The following is an 18898-nucleotide window of genomic DNA, read 5'->3' on the forward strand; positions in this document are numbered from 1 at the left end:
TATTCTCTGTGGGTGTGTGTGTGTGTGTGTGTGGGGGGGGGGGGGGGGTGTGGGAGGGAGTAATGTGATTCTGTTCCTATTTTTCCCGCATAAGGCTTCACTATTGCAACATTTCTATGACATACATCTGTCTGTTCCCACAGTCCCACACATTTTATCCTCTGTTTTCTGGGAATCACCCTATATTTTCTCACAGCTGCAAATCAGTGATGAGACACAACAAGTAGCAAGATGGTGAGAATCTCTACTCAGAGAATCTCAATGAGAGAGAAGATTTGAAAGATGAAGGGGAAGAGTTGTCAGAACATAAATCCATTCTCTCCCCTTTATAGCACAGTGCAGCCAATAGACAGCAAGGCAGGGAGAGAGTGAAGGGGAATGACACAGGGAATGGCCTGGATCAGATTCAGACCCCTGCAATGAGGACTCTAAGCACACCGGTGCTCAATCAGGTGTGCTACAGTAGCGCTGTCAATTCAGTCTTATAATGAGTTTATGACTGACCATCAGTCACATTCAGTGCAAACCCATCTGCAACTAGAAAGGGTAGAAATGTGGATGCCAAAAAAATGGTGAAACTGAATAGTCATATGATCGCCAATAGTCATCCATTTAGAAAATCATCCTGATCGGGAGATGTTCGATATCTAAATACTGCTCTAGATTCAGTAGCACCAAAAATAAGAGCTGCATTATGTGTATGTGTGTCCAAGACAGACATTAAGACACAGTATACATGCATTAATTGAATGTAGATTGGGTATATATGTATATGGAACACACACCAAAACTCTGCTTCTCATGTGTTTATAGGCTTTCACAAATGGGCTAGTTCTTTAGTGGGGCTGAAATTTTGACTGGGATGAATCTTGTCAAAACACTGAACTGCGAAGCAGACAACTGAATGACTTGATTACCGACTACTTTTGAGGCAGTTAAAGGCAGATAGCGTGTTCTATGTTGAGATCGAATTAACGTAGAACAACAACAAGACTAAACAACTACCCTTAAATTAAAACCAGTTTAAAAAAAATCTTATAGTGAATATCACACACGTGTGTATATGAAATGTTGTTAAGATGAGGCAGTTAATGTTGTTTTGGGATTCACTTTTTGTTTCAAATCTTTACGTAGCGCCATTGAATGCACCTCTGGTAACCAAGGTGATGACGCTCTTTTCCGTTACCAAGGCATTCTCAATGCAAACACTAGCTGCTAGGAGGCTAGCAAATCTGCTTGATAGTCTTATAGCTGTCATATAACCTTTGTTTAGCCTCGTCGAATGTAATTATAAGAGATTTTCAACAACACTCGATTCCAGCATTTCACCGCTGGTTTTCAGTCTGCTCACTGAATGATCTAAATTATAGCCAGAAAAACCCATTTTTTCCCTCCTTTGGAGCAGCTCAGTCTTCAAGCTAGCTAACTTAGTTACGTTAACGTTAGCTGCACAGCCATCATGGTAAGTAGCTGAAATGATTTGCTGTACAGGCCACCTGTTCGCTTTTAGGAGTTTAGCATGCTAGACGCCTAGCCCTGTGCTCTAAAGCTGAATCAAAAGACGAGTGAACCGCTAATGTTAGCGAGCAACCCTTTATATACATAAATAGTACGCTGGATGTGCAAGCCCATGTGAAAAGGCCCTGCTGCATATTAGCAAGAGAAAATCCTCTTCAAGTTAGCTAATTATCTGCTTGTTTATGTACACCTTATTTGTGTTCATTTTTTATTCTGTGTGCCGATCTTTGCTTAAAATCAAAATTCTCTTATCTTCGTGTAGGCTGAATTTGGATTTAATGAACACCATCAGAATGAAATCATCAATTATATGCGATTTGCACGTTCAAAGAGAGTTCTAAGGCTCAAAACTATTGACTCATGCTTCGAGGAGCTCAAAGATAGCAGGTGACTGGTCATTTCTTCTCTTTTCTCACGTTACTTCCGTTCAGTTGTCTATATAAAGTAGATATGCAGGGAAAATGAAATTAGAAGTGCTTTTCGGTTCAGATGTACCTGAAACATTTCCAATTTACGTGCATTTTTGTGAAGGCTTGTGGAGGAAACCTTCACAGTGGACGAGGTGAAGGAGATGCTGGACGAGCTGCAGGCGGTGGTGCGTGGGGAGGTGGAGATGGAGCTCATCAACACAGCCCACACCAATGTGCTGCTGCTTAGGCAGCTTTTCTCCCAGGCGGAAAAGTTTTACCTACGACTACAGAGTGATATCTCGGAGCTGGAAAACAGGTGGTCTATCTAGAAATTGCTTATCAGATATATATAGACAAACGGACATACAGTGCTGTGAGAAAATATTTGCCCCCCTTCCTGATTTTTTTATATGTTTCAGATCATCAAACAAATTGTAATACTAGACAAAGATAACCTGGATAATTACAAAATGTACTGCAGGTCTTACTTGCCTCAGTTAGGGTCAGTGTTCATTACTAAACAATAAGAAAGATGCTGGGCAAAAATGGCATCCATGGGAGAGTTCCGAGGTGAAAACCACTGCTGCCCCCCCCCCCCCAAAAAAACCCCAAAAAAAAAAAAAAAAACACAAAGGCTTTGTCCTACATTTACCAAAATCATCTTGATGATTTATGACAACATTCTGTGGACTGATTAGACAAAAACTGAACTTTTTGGCAGGTTTGAGTGCCGTTATGTGTGGCATAAAAGTAACACAGTATTTCATAAAAAGAGCATCATACCTGTGCAAACAGTCAAAAATGTTAGTGGTGGTGGTCTGGAGCTGCTTTGCTGCTTCAGGACCTGCATGACTTGCTGTAATTGATGGAATTCTGTCGTCTACCAGAAAATCCTCAAGAAGAATATCTGGCCGTCAGTTCATGCCCTGAACCTTAAGCACATTTAAGTTATGCGACAGGACAGTGATCCCAAACACCATGACTTGGATTGGCCAAGTCAGCGTTTGGACTTAAATCAAACTGAAATGCTTTTGCATGACTTTAAACACGTCATCCATGCTGGTAAACTCTCCAGTTTGGATGAACTAAAGTAATTCTGCAAAGAACAGTGGGCCAAAATTTGTTACACTGAAGCTGAAAGAGCCTCCTACTTGAAGTCAAAGGAGCTTGCAAAGAAAAGTGTCTGGACTTCTTTAAGTTACTTGAAGACGTTTCACCTCTCATCCGAGAAGCTGCTTCAGTTCTACGGTCAAATGGTGGAGAGTCCCAGATATAAACCTACTTGAAAGCACTCTTCTGTCTGACCACTAGGTTGTGCAGGGGATGTGAAATGTTATTCATTATTCTGAGGTCTTTGTTCAACACCCTCCTCTCATACACTAACTGTGGGGGCAGCAGAGTAGTTCACAGTGCCAACCTTCCTGATCATGGCATTTTTTTTAGGCATCAATGGAAAGATGCCTAAAAAAGATGCCTTTAAAAAAAAAGGAAGAATAGTCTTTGTGACATTTTTAATGTCTACATTTTTATTATGTTTATTGTGGGATTATTTATCATTGCGTGCTGAATGGTTGGCTTATCTGAACAAGCCTCTCAGCAGTTAGGCCTTTTTACATAGACAGGAGGTAGTTAAAATGATGTGATAGGGGTCATGTCACAGCAATGTAAAAAGTAAGCTTCATGTTAAAGAGAAAGGTTCCACCACACTGTATCATAGACCACTTCCTCTGCAGTGCTGCTCAGATTTAGATCGTGTACATGTTACATGCCAGGTAAAAAGGTCACTGCCAGCCCTCGCTGTCAGTTTAACCCTTTTTTTCCATTACGCTTGTTTCTCACTTTTTTTTTTTTTTTTGCAGGGATGTTCAGTTAGCCTGAAAACCACAACATGCACACGCACTATGCAGTGTGGGTAAACTGAGCTGTGAATTTAGATAAGCCTTAGCATTAAAAGTAATATTAAAAAGCATAATGGAAACGTGCAACCTCAGAAAAGTGCATGACCTTTTTTTTATAATTTGCAGAGGAGACCGTTAGGCCTTTTAACATTTGAACATTTTTTCAAGGCTATTTCTGGATATGTTTAGTATCAGAAACAAATACAGATATATTTGTAGTGTTTTTTTTTTAAAACTGTGAAACTATTTGCAAAAGATTTGAATTACTTAAGTCTGCTACTTTAATTTCACAAAAATTACAACGCTAATATTTATTGACAGTAATAATCATTAGCAAGTGGCACAAAGCCATTTGCTTACAATAACATATGTATTAATTAAACCTGAAAGATAATTCTTGTGTTCTTCTTTAACAAGTGTGCCAGATGTTCTTCAGAGAATGTTTTTTTTCATATTACAAGCCCAAACATGGAGAAATGAGGGCGTGCACATGTGATACCAGAAACAAAGCTACATCACATGTGAACCGTTGTCAGAATATTGCACTCTTTGGCACAAAGGTATCAGGGCTTTCTGGCTCAAGTATGCCTATATCTCAGAGCAACAGAATTGGGTATATGAAGGGTGCACAATGGTATGGAGCCGCGGGGCTCCGTAACTTTTGTCTTGTTGCATGTGCATGATGTCCTCTTGTGGGACCTCTCTTGACCGCAGGAAACGCTCTAAATCCTCCTCCATGTCTACTCTCGAGGGAGATCCCGAGTTACTTTTGTGAGATACCACAAATGTAACTCGGGATCTCGCAAAGCCTTTTGCGAATCTTGCAAAAGTTCATTTTCATTTTTTTTTGTCCAATGTCCCTTGCGAGCCTCCGTAGAGGCCCCAACCCTCACCCATCATCCCTCACTCCATCCCTCTCCAAAAAATAAAAAACAAACAAACAAAAAGTTCAGATAGCAAAAACTGACAGTGCCACAGGTTGTAGGCTTCACTTCTGAAATGAGCAAGCTTTTGATTTAAAATTCAAATTTCATGGTCACGCTTAAGCCCAAACCGCACGTCGACCGGTCCTTTTTTTCACGAGTGAGGATATGAAGGCAACTTTTTTTCTTTATCTCAGTCAGATAACATCAGCTTGCTGTCCAAATGTCCTACTTACGATGACCTAATGACCCAGACCCGGGGTCCAGGTTGCTCAGTGCAGCGCCCCATGGCTCATACACAAGTATAAACGCACCGCCTGTTTTCTGTGACACTCTGATGAACTTCATAAATGAATGTGACCTCTTCTCACCTTTCACCTTGTTAACACACTGTGTGTGTTCTTTGGAAAAGTAGTTTTGTAATATGCGAACAGTGGGTGGATGAATAACCTCCAAAGCCTTTTTTTCACAGGGCTCAGCTGTACGTGACTTATACGGTGTCTAAAGCTAGGAATACGCCCCATATCACAGGCTACGTGTCTTCATCTGCTATTTAAAACCACATTACAGCTTTTCAGAAGCCTGATCTGCTCACCACAAGCGTGCATCTTAAAACATGAGTGCTAAACTGCCACCAAGAGATAGGGTGTTAAGTTTCCCTGCCAAACATTTAGATGGTAGATCGCTGTAATGTTCAAAAACATAAACATCGACATTGTGGTGACAAGTTAGCTGATGTGAGGAGATCACACAGATTGTCATATCAGTGCACCCAGTGTAGCATCTAAGTGCTGTTTACAGTAACCCTACATTTGTCATAATAAATAAACTGTCATAATTTTTCTCTGCATGTAATATTTTTCATTTTCGGTCTTATTATGCAATATCATGTCTTCACTGTTGTTCAGCACTTTGTGACTGTTAGGTCTGTGAAAAGCACTATATAAATAAATGTTACTTCTATCGTCTAATGCTTTGTTATCGTCTGACCCGTACAGGGAGCTGTTGGAGCAAGTGGCTGAATTTGAGAAGACTGACTTTAAAACCACCGATAAGGTGAGCATAAGGTGCAGTTTTGGCACGTGTGAGAGCTTCAAACATTACCGCTGAGATATTCGTCATTGATCATGTGTCCCTAGCGTATTTGTACCCACAGTTAGTAACTAGAGAGGCGTGCAGCTGCTTCTGTGCATTTTAAATAGTTTTCTGTACCTGTCTATAGTAGCCTGGTGGTTACTTACTCACACATCACTGAGGTTGACAAGTGGTTTTATCACATACCGTTTTATGACAAACAAAATGAACTGCTCTTTCATGACTCTGACGAAATGATCACATTTATGGGAAAGTGAATGACTTGCCTAAATGGTGTTGATTTTTTTTTTGTTTTGTTTTACAGTTACATACCAGTTAGATAAAGAACAATTGACCATCTAATCTTTGTTATTTAAAAATATCCCCCAGATAAACAAAGAAACAAGCAAACCCAAGTTGGCCCCTCTGAATGAAAGTGGAGTGTCTGAACTTCTCAACAAGGTAAAGAAATGTGGTACATTATATGGATTGCTTCCATAGATTCACTGGGATGTTGGATTGTCCGCATGTTTACATAGTAAACCACAGCTACTGTATCTTTAATACTTCTTCAGGAGATAGTGAGACTACAACAGGAAAATGACAAACTGAGAGCGAGGCTCCGGACTTTAGAATCCCAGGTACACAAATAACAATTTAAACAACGTGCTATCTTACTCCTGCTTGATAGCGATAGTTGTGTTGTTAATTCTCTTCCTGCTTGATTGTTTAGGCCATGAGTGCACTAGATGAGAAATCCAGGGCAGAGAGAGCTCTGAAAGACCTTCAGAGAGTGCAAGGGGAACAGCAGGTACGTTTCCAAAAGTGGCTTTCAGTCAGCAAGTGTCATCTTCTCACTTTTTCTTTTTTTTGGGTCTCGGTTTGCGTTCCATTTCGCTACTTTCGTTTGTTTAACTTTACAGTTTTTCGTTTTCATATAAATGTTTTCTGCCATTTGCTTTTATCTGCCAACTTGGACCTAAATGGTATGTATCCACATGGTCAAAGTGTGTATTTTGTCGTCGTTAGAAATAGATTTTTTTAGTCTTGATGTCACAACTCATTCAAAAAAAGGTGAGGTAACGGTGTTGCCATTCCCTTTAAGGTGGCTGCTCAATCCAAGGAAATCAACAGTCTAGAGGACACAGTGGCAGCTCTGAAAGAGGACTACGAAAGGTCTCTCAGCGCCAACGTGGCAACCCAGAAAGATTTGCAGGACAACCTGATCTCTTCCAAACATGAGCTTCTGCGAGTGCAAGAGCAGCTGGCCTTGGCAGAGAAAGTGAGCAACTTTGGTCTCTTCCAGGAATTGAAAGTAACGAGCAAACATATAGTTAACACCCACAAAATGTCAAGTGTTGTTGTTGCTGTTCTACCCAGTTATTATTGAAGTTGTGAGACAATGAGGGTGTCATGAAGTCTGCGAACATGACACGCAAAAGGCCTTTCTTGCTGTTTACGAATCTCTCCTTGCTCTTCATCAGCCAGTTCCTATTTTGCAAGTGGCACTGCGGAAGCAAACGTTTTTTCATGTTCACTTTCCTGTCATGAGTTTCTAAGCAAAAGGTCATGCAATTGAATGTTGTACTCGCCGCCTGATGCCATTGGGTCAGTTGGTCAGGTGCACTGAGCAATCTGTGCTGTTTTTCTCACGTTTGAATGTGTGTGTGTGTGCGTTTGTGTGTGTGTGTGTGTTGCGTGCAGGAGCTGGAGAAGAAGTTCCAGCAAACTGCGGCCTACCGCAACATGAAGGAGATTCTAACCAAGAAGAACGAGCAGATCAAAGAGATTAGGAAACGATTGCAGAGGTGAGTCTATGATTGTGAGATTATCCAAATCTAGTAGGTAAAAATGAATCAGCACCCTTGAAAATAAAATCATACGGCATCCCAGTGTAGTCATAATATATAATACTAATAAGCTAATTGTGAGATTTTCCTTCTCTTGTTCATGTTTGACTAATTTCAGATTTTGCTCTCTGTTTCAGATATGAGCCTAATGAGTGAGCTCCACCCCGGACAGCTGGTTTAACAGATGTTTGCGGGTATAAAGTGGGACCAAGATTTACGACTGTGGTTTGGATACGAAACCATCTGATCTTTTGCTGTAAGACAAGAGAGACAGAAAAAAAGCTCTTCCACAAGGAAACTGTTATTCACGCTTTGTCTGGCATTTTCACTAGTAATCGGCTTTAGTAAAGAGTAGGAGCTGGAAGCACACACACACACACACACACACACACACACACACACACACACACACACACACACACACACACACACACACACACACACACAAATGTAGTAGTGATGGCCGAGCTTTCTTTTTCCGTGTCTCAATTCAGAGCTCACTTACAGTAGCTAGCAGACTTCCCTCTGTGCTCTATGCAATTACCAACACGTCCCAGTTTGAAGAGGCCTTGTCTGTTTGCTGAATTTGACAGATACGTTTTTGTCTGCCGGAAGCTTTGCAGTCTTATTATTGTGTGATCATAGGTTAAAATATTTGGCATTCATGCATCAGGTGATTACTGATATCCTGCTGATTAGTCTTAATCTCAGCAGCCCCGTTTTCTAGTGAACTTGGCATCGCTTTTGAGTTACATGCAGTTTCAAGCAAATCCAAGCCACAGAAAAAAGTTTATTGATCTGTTGCGGTTCATCTGATTTGTTACCTAAGCATTTAATAGTATTTCACACCAAATACCTACAGTGTTTCTTTTTTTTGTTTTTTTTTCCCAATGCGTGAAAACCCGGAGCTTTTACTTTTCTGCTCTTGCCTATTAAATGACATGAATAATGATTTACAGTGATTTCCCTACTTCCCCTTCAAAATCGCATAGAATATTTTTGTGTGGAATCTCTATCCATGTACTTTTCGTATTGCTGTGGGCGATGGAGTGTAAGAGGAAAAAAATATATATTTACATGATGTTCATGAAGTAATGCTCTTGTAGAGTATGACACATCTACCCTATATTACACTAGATGTGTGTTTGTTTGTATTGTGCAAAGTATGGGGTAATAAAAGCTGGTACTAAAATATGTCGTCGGTTTTATGAAAGTATCTTCTTCACATTTAACTTCAGCTGATATCATACACTAAACAGACACTTTACTGCATGAACATGTTTCTAGTGCACTAGTAACCTGACCCTCGTTTTGCCTTCAGAACTGCATAATTCTTCATGGCACAGATTCAGCACGATACTGGAAACATTCCTCAGAGATTTTGGTTCATATACATGATGTGACTATCTGGTTCCACCACATCCCAAAGATGCTCTACTGGATTGAGGTCTGGTGACTGGAAACCATTTGAGCACAGTGAACTCAGTGTCACGCTCAATAAACCAGTTTAAGATCACTGGAGCTTTGTGGTACACTGATGTCTGTGGTCGTAAAAGGATTGACATGGTCAGCAACAATACTCAGGTAGGCTGTGGCATCTAAATGATGCTCAGTTAATATTAGGGAGCCCAAAGTGTGCCAATTCAATATCCCCCACACCATTACACCACCACCAGAAGCCTGAACCACTGATACAAGTAGGTCGGATCCATGCTTTCATGTTGTTTATACTAAATTATGACCCCACCATCCGAATATTGTAGAGGATCATCCTACCCGGCAACATTTTTCTGTTTTTCTGCTGTCCAATCTTGGTCGTGCTATGTCAATTACAGCCTTGGTGTTCTGTCATTTAACTAACAGGAATGCCAACTTTAGCCCATTTGCTTCGACGTTTGATGTGTGCTGCATTCAGAAATGCTCTTCTACATATTTTGTTATTTGAGTAACTTACCTTCCTTTCAGCTCAAAGCATCTGGGAATTTTTGTCTGACTGGGACTCACTGTATATTTTCTCTTTTTATTTTTTTTCCTTTGTAAACGGGAGTGGAAAAATCCCAGTAAATCAGCAGTTTCTGAAAATCAGATTTGATGATTAGAGATTCCCCTTAACAAACTGTTGAATAGGTCCACCTAACAACGTGGGAGTTGAGTGTGTTTGATTAAAAATACTCACCCTATTCATTTAAAACAAAAAAAAAGTCGATGTAGTGAATGCCATGCCACACACACGGCACGTTTGTGTAATCTGTACCAGGGGGCGCCACAATGCAGTAATACAAAAATACACATGCACAAATAAATGTATCTCATTATAACCTTGAAAAAACTCAGTTTGGGCAACAGGTGCTTGATGTCAGTGACTTTGCAGCCGGTTGTCACTGCACTGGTTACTCACAAGTACCTAAAATATTTTTTCTTTTCCCTTTTTTCAAGTTACAGATGCAATTGTGTTTTGTGTGTTGACCCATGTATGTTTTTTTCAGGCCAGTAAGTAAGACTAGATGCTAATGCTGCCACACTAAGACACCCAGGAACAACAAAGCACAAAACTACATGTTTTTAACTACAAATCTGTGGGCAGGAGTATTATTATGTTTATGGATTCTGTATTATTTCATGCTAAATCAGCAAGGGGTTTTAGTAAAGTACCACCAAAAAAATAAATAAAAAAAAATTACCTGTTAAGAAGATTCCGGGGGGTAAAATGACCATGAGGTAAATCTCTCTGATGATACTCGTAATAATAGTGCTGACTGATATTATTTGCACAAAAGAATTGCTGTTGTTGTAGAGTTTACCATATCTAATCTGCTTTGCTTATCTTGAGAAACATGTGTTTTGTTTCCCTGTTTCTCCTAACCAAAGTAGACCAAGATAGCACCAAAATAAGAAACAGTGGTCACCAGCAAGTCAACCGTCAAACCCTTTTTGTTTTCACTGAAACCCTTAAAAGCCACAGCGTCCTGAATTAAACTCATGTGAGTTATGCATCTTGCACAGAACTTATGCACATGAGGTGGTCCTCCTTTCATACGTGTTGAAGGAGGGAGTAGGTGAGAAACACACTACGTGCTTATACGAGCTGTAAACTCATAACAATGATGATGCTTTAAAACCCATTAGCGCTGCTCTGATTCAGAAAGATGCCATCTACATTATTTCTTCTCCACCACCTAATGAAAGTTGTGTTTAGCAAAAAAATAAATAAATCCTTGCCCTATATTTGCATGTAGTCGCGTGCTTGTGGTGCAGCTAAAGAGTAAACAAGACGGGGATTGAGAACCGCTGGTTGGTTCGGATAGGATGCACAAGCTAAGCTGCTGTACAACAGACTGACAATAAATCACAGCAGCAGGCACAGGAAGTGGTGACTTGTATGTACCAAGCAGAGTCTCTTGCACTGCTGAGAGAAGTCACAGCACTTTCCCACAGTATGGGGCAATAGTTAATTCAGAGTAGTAAAGCTGGTGAAGAACAGCTTCCTGCTCACTGACAAGGCATCAAAGGGGTTTTCTCAGTTTCACTAGCAACGCAGAAGCTTCTGGTTTTCTACAGAATCATGAAGCAGACATTTGCTGGTGCTGGTGGGGAGAGTTTCAGACTGTAAATGTCCTAAAACAAAGATGGTTGGACTTTTAGTGGAAGAAAAGACTGCGGCAATCTACGCTAATCTCAGGTTTCGATGTTAGCGCTGGCATATTTACACCCACATGGCATTCAGTAACTACAGAGCAGTGTAACATTCCTGTTCAATCTTGCCCTGAACTTGTACTAGGGTGATTTAGCAGTCACGTATCACAAGCCATATTTGATCACTATTTGTCCTGCAGGTGATGTTAATGTAAGTGTAAAGGTGTATGGCAGTGTATTGATAGCTGAGATATTACATTTGTCTGTTAATCCATCTATGTTGCTTGGATTCGTTAAACAAAAGACAAACTCAACAACGCTGCCGTCTCTCAAGATTTCTGAATCGCCCCAGTAACCATAATGTGGCAGAATCATAACACCGTGGAACCAGTAGGTATGTTTTATTTGACATTGTTACATCAACTGCTGCTTCCAGGTTGGTTCCCTTCTCTCATATCCTTTGTCTCTGCCTTTATCTCTGTGACGCCGGCTACCTCACTATCACTGTGGGAACATTGTTGTAAAAAGGTTAGGCCTGCATATCTCAGCTTCCCGGGCCCGCTCGATGTCACTCAGTAACTGGCAGTTGCTAAGAGATGAGACAGATGACAACAAAGAGATACTGGAAGCAGCTTTTAGTCACTTCTGAGAATAACTGCTTAACGCAGTTGTTTTTTATCTTGCTTTTTCTGTGAAATAAAATGGCACATACATGCTGAGTTCACAAAACGACTCAAAGTTTGCCTCTCTGTGCTACGAGGATCTCCAGTTGTAAGTGTAACACACATAATCCGGGTTTAGCTGAAGTGATTGGGAGGTTTTTCCCCCTCTTGTTCATTCTGTTGACTAATCTCCCCCATCAATCAGAGAGAAGTCAGGTTGTCATATGAATCTGTTGCTTATGTTTTGTGACTTTGTCTATCACAGTGGAAATTCATTTCACGCTACAAAACTTAACACAGAAACTACACTGTTTACTTTGCTTTTACAAATGGGACAATCCTTTGTTTCTGGACTTTCTGTGATTTTTCATGCCTTTTTGTTATGTTGACATGAATAGGTATCAAAACAACATGTTCAAAGTCTTTTATTCCCACAAGGGATGATTGGGTTGAGAGATCTAGTATTTTTTTGTTTCAGGTTGTATACATGGTCATTCCAGGGTGTTTTCCCTGCTTTATATTCTTCAGAGTTGGAGATTTAGAAAAGGTAGCAGAATATGCCACGTCTGGTTTTCTGTTCTACGCCTCTCCCACCAGATGATGATGGGAATATCCCACAGACTGCAGCATGACATCAGCAGTTGACTTCTAGGCACATCTCAGAGCCTCAGCGTTTTGGCATGTGGGTTTTTTGTTGTTTGGAATTGCAAGTGACCACATATGAATGAGGAAGTGATGCGCTGTGTTGGTGCAATATGCAGACACATGAGCAAACGCTTGATGACAGTGAGAAGTAAAAGCTCCTCCAGCAGAACTAGACCCAAGGAGGGGCAGCCATGAGCAGTTGGGTGATGGAAGGAAGACAGAAAAGAAGGCACACTGTGGAAGAGAGCCAGAGATGGATAATAACTAATAAGGAAATGCAGAGTAATGTGTAAACGAATAGAAAGTGAAAAAGGTAAGTGAAGAAGAAACACTCAGTGCCTCATGGGAACCCCCAGCAGACTGGGCCTTAAAAGTCGAGAAGTGTCTGTCTCTGAAATCCAGTCTGGGAGCTGGTTCCAAAGAGAGCGGCCTGGAAGCTGATTTTTTAGGGCCCAGTACAATAACTTCAGTTTTATCAATCACTAAAACTAAAACACAAATGTTTCTCTGATCATTTTGGATAAAATACTCCGCAAGTGAAAACATGGATGAGAAATCCAGCTCAGTGGCTCAGATTGGCACAGGTAAGGCTGAGCTGGCAGCTGCTGGTTGCTCCTATATTCAGCACACCACTGAAAGTCAGCCTTGGAGGTTTCTCCTTTCCATTTGTGTGTGTTTCAAAAGCAGGTCAGTACTGACGGTTGGCCTGAACAAATGCCACCACACACACACACAGCTGGAAGACCTCTGCCTGAACCGCAGTGCCACCACATCACACCTGATACGGCTGAAAAGATGTGTGATTGGGCGAAGTGTGCCGTCACAGGTTAGATTTTCTAAAGCCTGAAAACAGAGCATGGAGAAGGTTCATAATTCTTATTTTGTGCCATCGAAATTCATCCTTAATGTTCAGAAACAGATCTGTTAGTTTTATTGGTTTTTCCTGGACTTTTAAAATCAAAATCTCCTTTGCATTTCATGTGCATTAAATAGTTTGATTTATTGGTTCAGTCCAAGCACAAAAAATACAAATACAGTTTAATTAATCAGGAAACTTGCTTTTTATTAATTTATTATTTTATTTATTGTTTTAAAAGACTCTTGTAATCCACAGCTAACGGCTCAGCGCAACGGTTCCTTTATGACAGACATTACTATCAACACACCACACAGGTTGAAGAGCATGGGCCTCAGTGAACAAAACCTTCAACAACACACACACACACACACACACACACACACACACACACACACACACACACACACACGCACACGTGTTACACAACAACGAAAACACAAAGCACGCCCATGGCTACAGCAGCAGTGAGAGCTATGTCATAAGATGTCATGAGATGCATGAAGCCTTAAAGTGTGTCATTCAGGCGGCAGTCTGCAGTCGTGTTGGGTAAACTACCTCGTTTAGTCACCTTTAAATATGCATAACCGTGGTTACAATCTACAACAGCTGCATGGAACACTGAAACACTGCATGATTGCGTTGTCATTCTATGCAGCATTTTTCGGGGGGAGTGAAAAGACTCTCAAAGCAAGTTTTTTGTTTTTATTATCTATGTATGTGATTTGTGGTTCATATAGTGGCGCAGTGGTTAGCAGTTTTGCATCAAGGCAGAAAGGTCCCGAGTTTGAATCAAACAACATTTATGACACAGACTTTACGTGTTCTTCATGCATCTACATAGGTTCTCTCTGTTTACTCCCACTTCCTCCCGCAGTCCAAAAACACGAGTAGGTTAACTAGCAAAGCTAAGTTGACTGCACTTGTTAAATGGTTGTCTGCGTCTTTGTGTTGACCTTACCTGTACCCTGTCTCTCACTCTATGACAGCTATTGGAGATTGATGGATTGCGATGTATGACTTCGCCATTTTGACCCTGATACTGATACTGAAAGGGCACTAAACTTTGATTACGCACTTATTATGTCCACTGGTTTGTTTTTCATAGAAAGTTCCCAATAAAGCCACTGCATCAAAGATTCGAAAGGTGATCTCATCTTCAATTTGGAGCCTGATGTGGCGCCGTCATCAACCGATGCCAACGAAACTTTCCGTTTGACGGTATGTAATGGTCTCTCTGCTATGGTGCTTTTCATTCCCACAGATCAAAGCCATGCAATTAGCCGCACTTTGACAGTTGGTAGATGGCAAGTAGTGAGTGAAACCTCTCAGGCTGCTACACTTTCAACAGTCTGTTCCCAGAAGGTAAATACTGATCATGACATATTCATTTCCTCGTGCCTCACGCCGATCAAAACCGAGAAACGCAACCAGTGAGCAATTGGTAGAAATTTGAAGAGGTAATGGCTCGCACGCTCATCCTCTTGATTCAAGTGCTAAGGAATCCAGGCCAGGAAGTGAAACTTTGAGAATACAACACACTCAGTCATACGGAGGGCCTTCTGAGAGGTCAAAATAGCCCCCCAAGAGAACCCTATAAGGAAGCAAAAACAGATGAACTATTTCAATAATTTGATCTATAATCATTTTCAAAGTGTGTCAGGCTCTTGATGAGTGTGTCACAGTGTGATCATCATCTTCCATCCCGGGTCACAAGATGACTTTATGTTTTCAGTTTTGTTTGGATGTCAGGTGGTATGTCAGGGACTTTCTTCTTCATTTGTTTTGCACCACTGTGGTCAGCATCCAGCATGATCATGTTTTTTATTAAACTCCCTTTAGCCTAGTCTAGGCATTACCAAACGAACTTTTTACTTCCCAGATTTGATTTCCTCATACTTCAAAGGGAAATCACGGTTTCTCTCATGCAGACAATGAGTTGTTTACTAAGTAAGAGCACATGCTAATAAGAAACAAGAAGGCTTACACATACTGTTATTTTGACACAAGCCCACATCGTCTGAATTTCAGACCACTGAAACTGCAAAGAAACAGCAGCGCCCACGATCTTTTAGCTTTAGGCTTTAATCGCACTTTGGTTTTCAGTTTCACGCATCACTCATCTCCTGCTCTAAGTGCTCCACACCTGTGTGTACAAAATGGGCCACGACTCGATCAAACCCAATCAGCTGTGGAGAGAATGTGCTTTGGTTCCAGCCTGATGGTCAGGGTTCAGATGGTGCAGCCTAAAAATCACAACTTCTCCTTTAAACTGGTGCAACGTTGTCAGTGTTTGAAACCATGCATGTCTGATGCTAGTTTTTGAAGTACTGCTAGCTGTAATAAAGACATGCGCGTGCATCAACAAAGGCCTAGAGGGGAAATGAACTGATATCGTCACGTGATTCTGTGGTTGCAGAGAAACCATATAAGTTAGTGAAGATGAGTCGTGCTTGGTAAAAGTGACAACCCTGTGACTGTGAAGTTGCTTACTACGGCCTTACTGAGCGGGTAAGTAATTTGTTGGTCTGCTGAAAAGATGTTTCCATTTAACATTTAGTTCAGCTCCAGGTTATATTTAGTTTGTTCTATTTAATGTTTATTTTATTTATTTATTTTTTACTTTTTATTTTATTTTTGCAATCTATTTTTTTAATCTTGTTTTTAATCTTGTTTTTAATTTGAACATTTTCTGGTTCCTTTGTAGCAATCATGGAGGATTTCAGTGATTTCAATGAAACAACATATTCTCCAGTGAGTATTACTTTGAAAAAACTCATAAACACTAATGTCTGTATTCTATATATAGTAGACTTGCCATTCTTAGTATTGCCTGCTTACACATGGAGTGCTTAAGTGACATTTTGTATTGTTTTGCTGTATTTAAAGTATTCAAAAATACCGTAAAACTTAATTTAAGATGCTGTTTAAAAATCTGTATGTACACAAAACCTGAGTTTGTTTATTTGCCATTATATATCTTTATTGAAAGTGTAAAAGAATCCATTTAGTGACCCAAGTGTAGTTGAGTTATCTAAAGCAGACATCTCTAGAATACTAAATTACCACAGAGAGCCACGGCTGTAGTTCGCATCAAATTTTCCATTGTATCTCAACACCAAGACGCCGCTTTTTATCTTTGCCCTATATCTAAATGCCATGCTTCTGGGGGTCCTGAGTTCTGCAGGGGGCCCCTTTCTGGAGCCCCTCGGGATCGTTCGCACTCCCCCCCCCTTCGCCTCAGGGTTGGATAGCAGCAGGAAACTGTGCAGTAGTGTGGTTTCTCCAGTACAGACACGGCACCTGCACCTGACGGCAGTTTTTTTTGCATACTCTGGTTAGCTTGCACGTCACAGACAGTGTTTGATGTAATTTCACTGTATTCCCATTGTAAACATGTTATCTTATGTAACCACCAACGAGTAACCAAGAGAGAGTGAGTTGGGTTTCAACGAGAGAGAGAGAGAGAGATAAAAAAAAAATGCATGACAGGAAACTCAAAGCAAGACAAAAAGACAGTGCATCTGTTGCAAACAGTTGTCTTTAATACCTCACGAGAAAACCTGCTTTCTGATTTCAGACCGAGGACTATTCTCTGCCAACTGACGAATCAGGCATGTGTGACAGAACCTGGGTCAGAGAGTTTCGTGGGCAGTACGAGCCGCCGCTCTTCTGGATCATCTTCATCCTGGGTGCTGTGGGTAACCTGCTGGTGGTTTGGATCTACACCACTGTGCGCAACCGCCTGAAAACAATGACCGATGTGTATCTGCTAAATCTGGCAGTGGCTGATCTCCTTTTCCTGTGCATGCTTCCATTCTGGGCAGTCGATGCCATTAAAGGCTGGGATTTTGGCATCACTCTCTGCAAAATAGTGTCCGCTGTCTATAAGATCAACTTCTTCAGCAGCATGTTTCTTCTCACCTGCATTAGTGTGGACCGATACATTGCTATTGTTCAAGTTATTAAGGCCCAAAACCTAAAGAAAAAGAGGCTGTTCTACAGCAAACTTGCTTGCCTTGGTGTCTGGTTTGTCTCTGCTCTCCTCACACTCCCTGAGTTTATCTTCGCCGAGGTGAAGATATCTCAAGAAATGCAATTTTGTACTATGGTCTACTGGAACAATGTAAACAATCATACAAAGATCCTCGTGCTGTCCCTGCAGATTTGCATGGGCTTCTGCATTCCTCTACTAGTCATGTTCTTTTGTTATTCTGTCATCATTCGCACACTTATGCAGGCCAAGAGCTTTGAAAAGCACAAGGCCCTCCGTGTCATCCTTGCTGTGGTGTTTGTTTTTGTCCTCTCTCAACTGCCTTACAATAGCCTGCTGATTGTGGAAGCCAGACAGGCAACTAATATGACTTACACAGATTGTGACACTGTAATTAATTTTGATATAGCTGGACAGGTTGCCAAAAGTTTGGCATATACACACGCTTGCCTCAACCCCTTCCTCTACGTCTTCATTGGAGTTCGGTTCAGACAAGACCTGCAAAGGATGGTGAGGACTTGCATTGGAGGTGTGAGCAAAGGAGGGCTCAGTAAAATGCAGGCAGTTCCCAAACGCCCCTCTCTCATGTCAGACACTGATACTACTCCTGCCCTTTCCATATAACTGCCCATTTTCCCTAACCGTACCTGAGATCTGAGCCCAATTCATGTTTTCCCCTATGTTCTTCATGCATTACTCCACATTAGAGGAGCAACAATGGCATTTGCAACTTCAAAAGTAACAACAATTAAAAAAAAAAAAGCCTTTACATTAATTTCAACCACATACTGACAGTAACAGGCACATTTTTATCTGAAATTACTGTAAAAACTGTACATTACTGTAAATACTGTTTGTATTTTTTTTAAACATTTGTTCCATCATGTATTTGCTGTGTGCTGCTTTAAATGACTACGAAACATTAAAAAAACGATTCATACTCCAGTTTATGCTGCTTATGTTCAATACTTCACCGCACAACAACAAACAGGATGAGTCTTCAACGGTCGGTTCAAGTACCCCTTTCTGCAGGGGCTAAGTGATGAGATCAGCAGTTTATACCTGGGGAAGTATTTAAATGCTTTCACTAGTATAACGTATTTAGTGTGGTGGGAAACATACTCGAATGTGGCAAGTTCACTGTTTTCGATCTGAGTACACATCCTCATATTAAAAGTCTATGCCATCCTGTCTGCTGACACTGTTTTATGATTGAACCTTGTTTGGGTATGACTTGGCAGTTTCACAGCGAAAGCTAACGTTAGCCATTCATACTGCCATGAAAGACATTTCCCACAGCGGTCTCACAACGGCTGTAGCTCAGACAGGTGACAGACATCCGTGCAGGCAGGTGTCACAGCTTGAAAAACTTTCCAATTCTACTGCAGCTCCACTCTCATGCAAAAGGTAACGTTTCAGCAGGGTGCACTAAATA

The 18898-nt window shown here is 40.9% G+C and overlaps 2 protein-coding genes across 4 annotated transcripts; both read left to right on the plus strand.

Moving 5' to 3' along the window:
- The first annotated feature begins 1185 nt into the window (after positions 1-1185).
- lztfl1 (leucine zipper transcription factor-like 1) lies at positions 1186-8867 on the plus strand. Of its 3 annotated transcripts, none has more exons than XM_026180847.2 (10): positions 1186-1462; positions 1781-1905; positions 2050-2244; positions 5748-5805; positions 6214-6285; positions 6399-6464; positions 6557-6634; positions 6929-7105; positions 7528-7631; positions 7811-8867. In XM_026180847.2, exons 1-10 carry the CDS (start codon positions 1460-1462, stop codon positions 7827-7829), a joined length of 897 nt encoding a protein of 298 aa, XP_026036632.1. In that variant the 5' UTR covers positions 1186-1459; the 3' UTR covers positions 7830-8867. The 3 variants fall into 3 exon arrangements, with proteins under 3 accessions (XP_026036632.1, XP_026036633.1, XP_026036634.1); XM_026180848.2 differs by having other exon boundaries at positions 6947-7105; XM_026180849.2 differs by lacking the exon at positions 1186-1462 and adding an exon at positions 1518-1677.
- A 7000-nt stretch (positions 8868-15867) lies between these two features.
- LOC113029120 (C-C chemokine receptor type 9-like) lies at positions 15868-18408 on the plus strand. Its single transcript, XM_026179775.2, has 3 exons — positions 15868-15980; positions 16177-16223; positions 17050-18408. Exons 2-3 carry the CDS (start codon positions 16182-16184, stop codon positions 18085-18087), a joined length of 1080 nt encoding a protein of 359 aa, XP_026035560.1. The 5' UTR covers positions 15868-15980; positions 16177-16181; the 3' UTR covers positions 18088-18408.
- Positions 18409-18898: the final 490 nt, after the last annotated feature.

The sequence above is a fragment of the Astatotilapia calliptera genome, chromosome 9 (genome assembly GCF_964374335.1).
Source record: "Astatotilapia calliptera chromosome 9, fAstCal68.1, whole genome shotgun sequence".
Classification (NCBI taxonomy): domain Eukaryota; kingdom Metazoa; phylum Chordata; class Actinopteri; order Cichliformes; family Cichlidae; genus Astatotilapia; species Astatotilapia calliptera.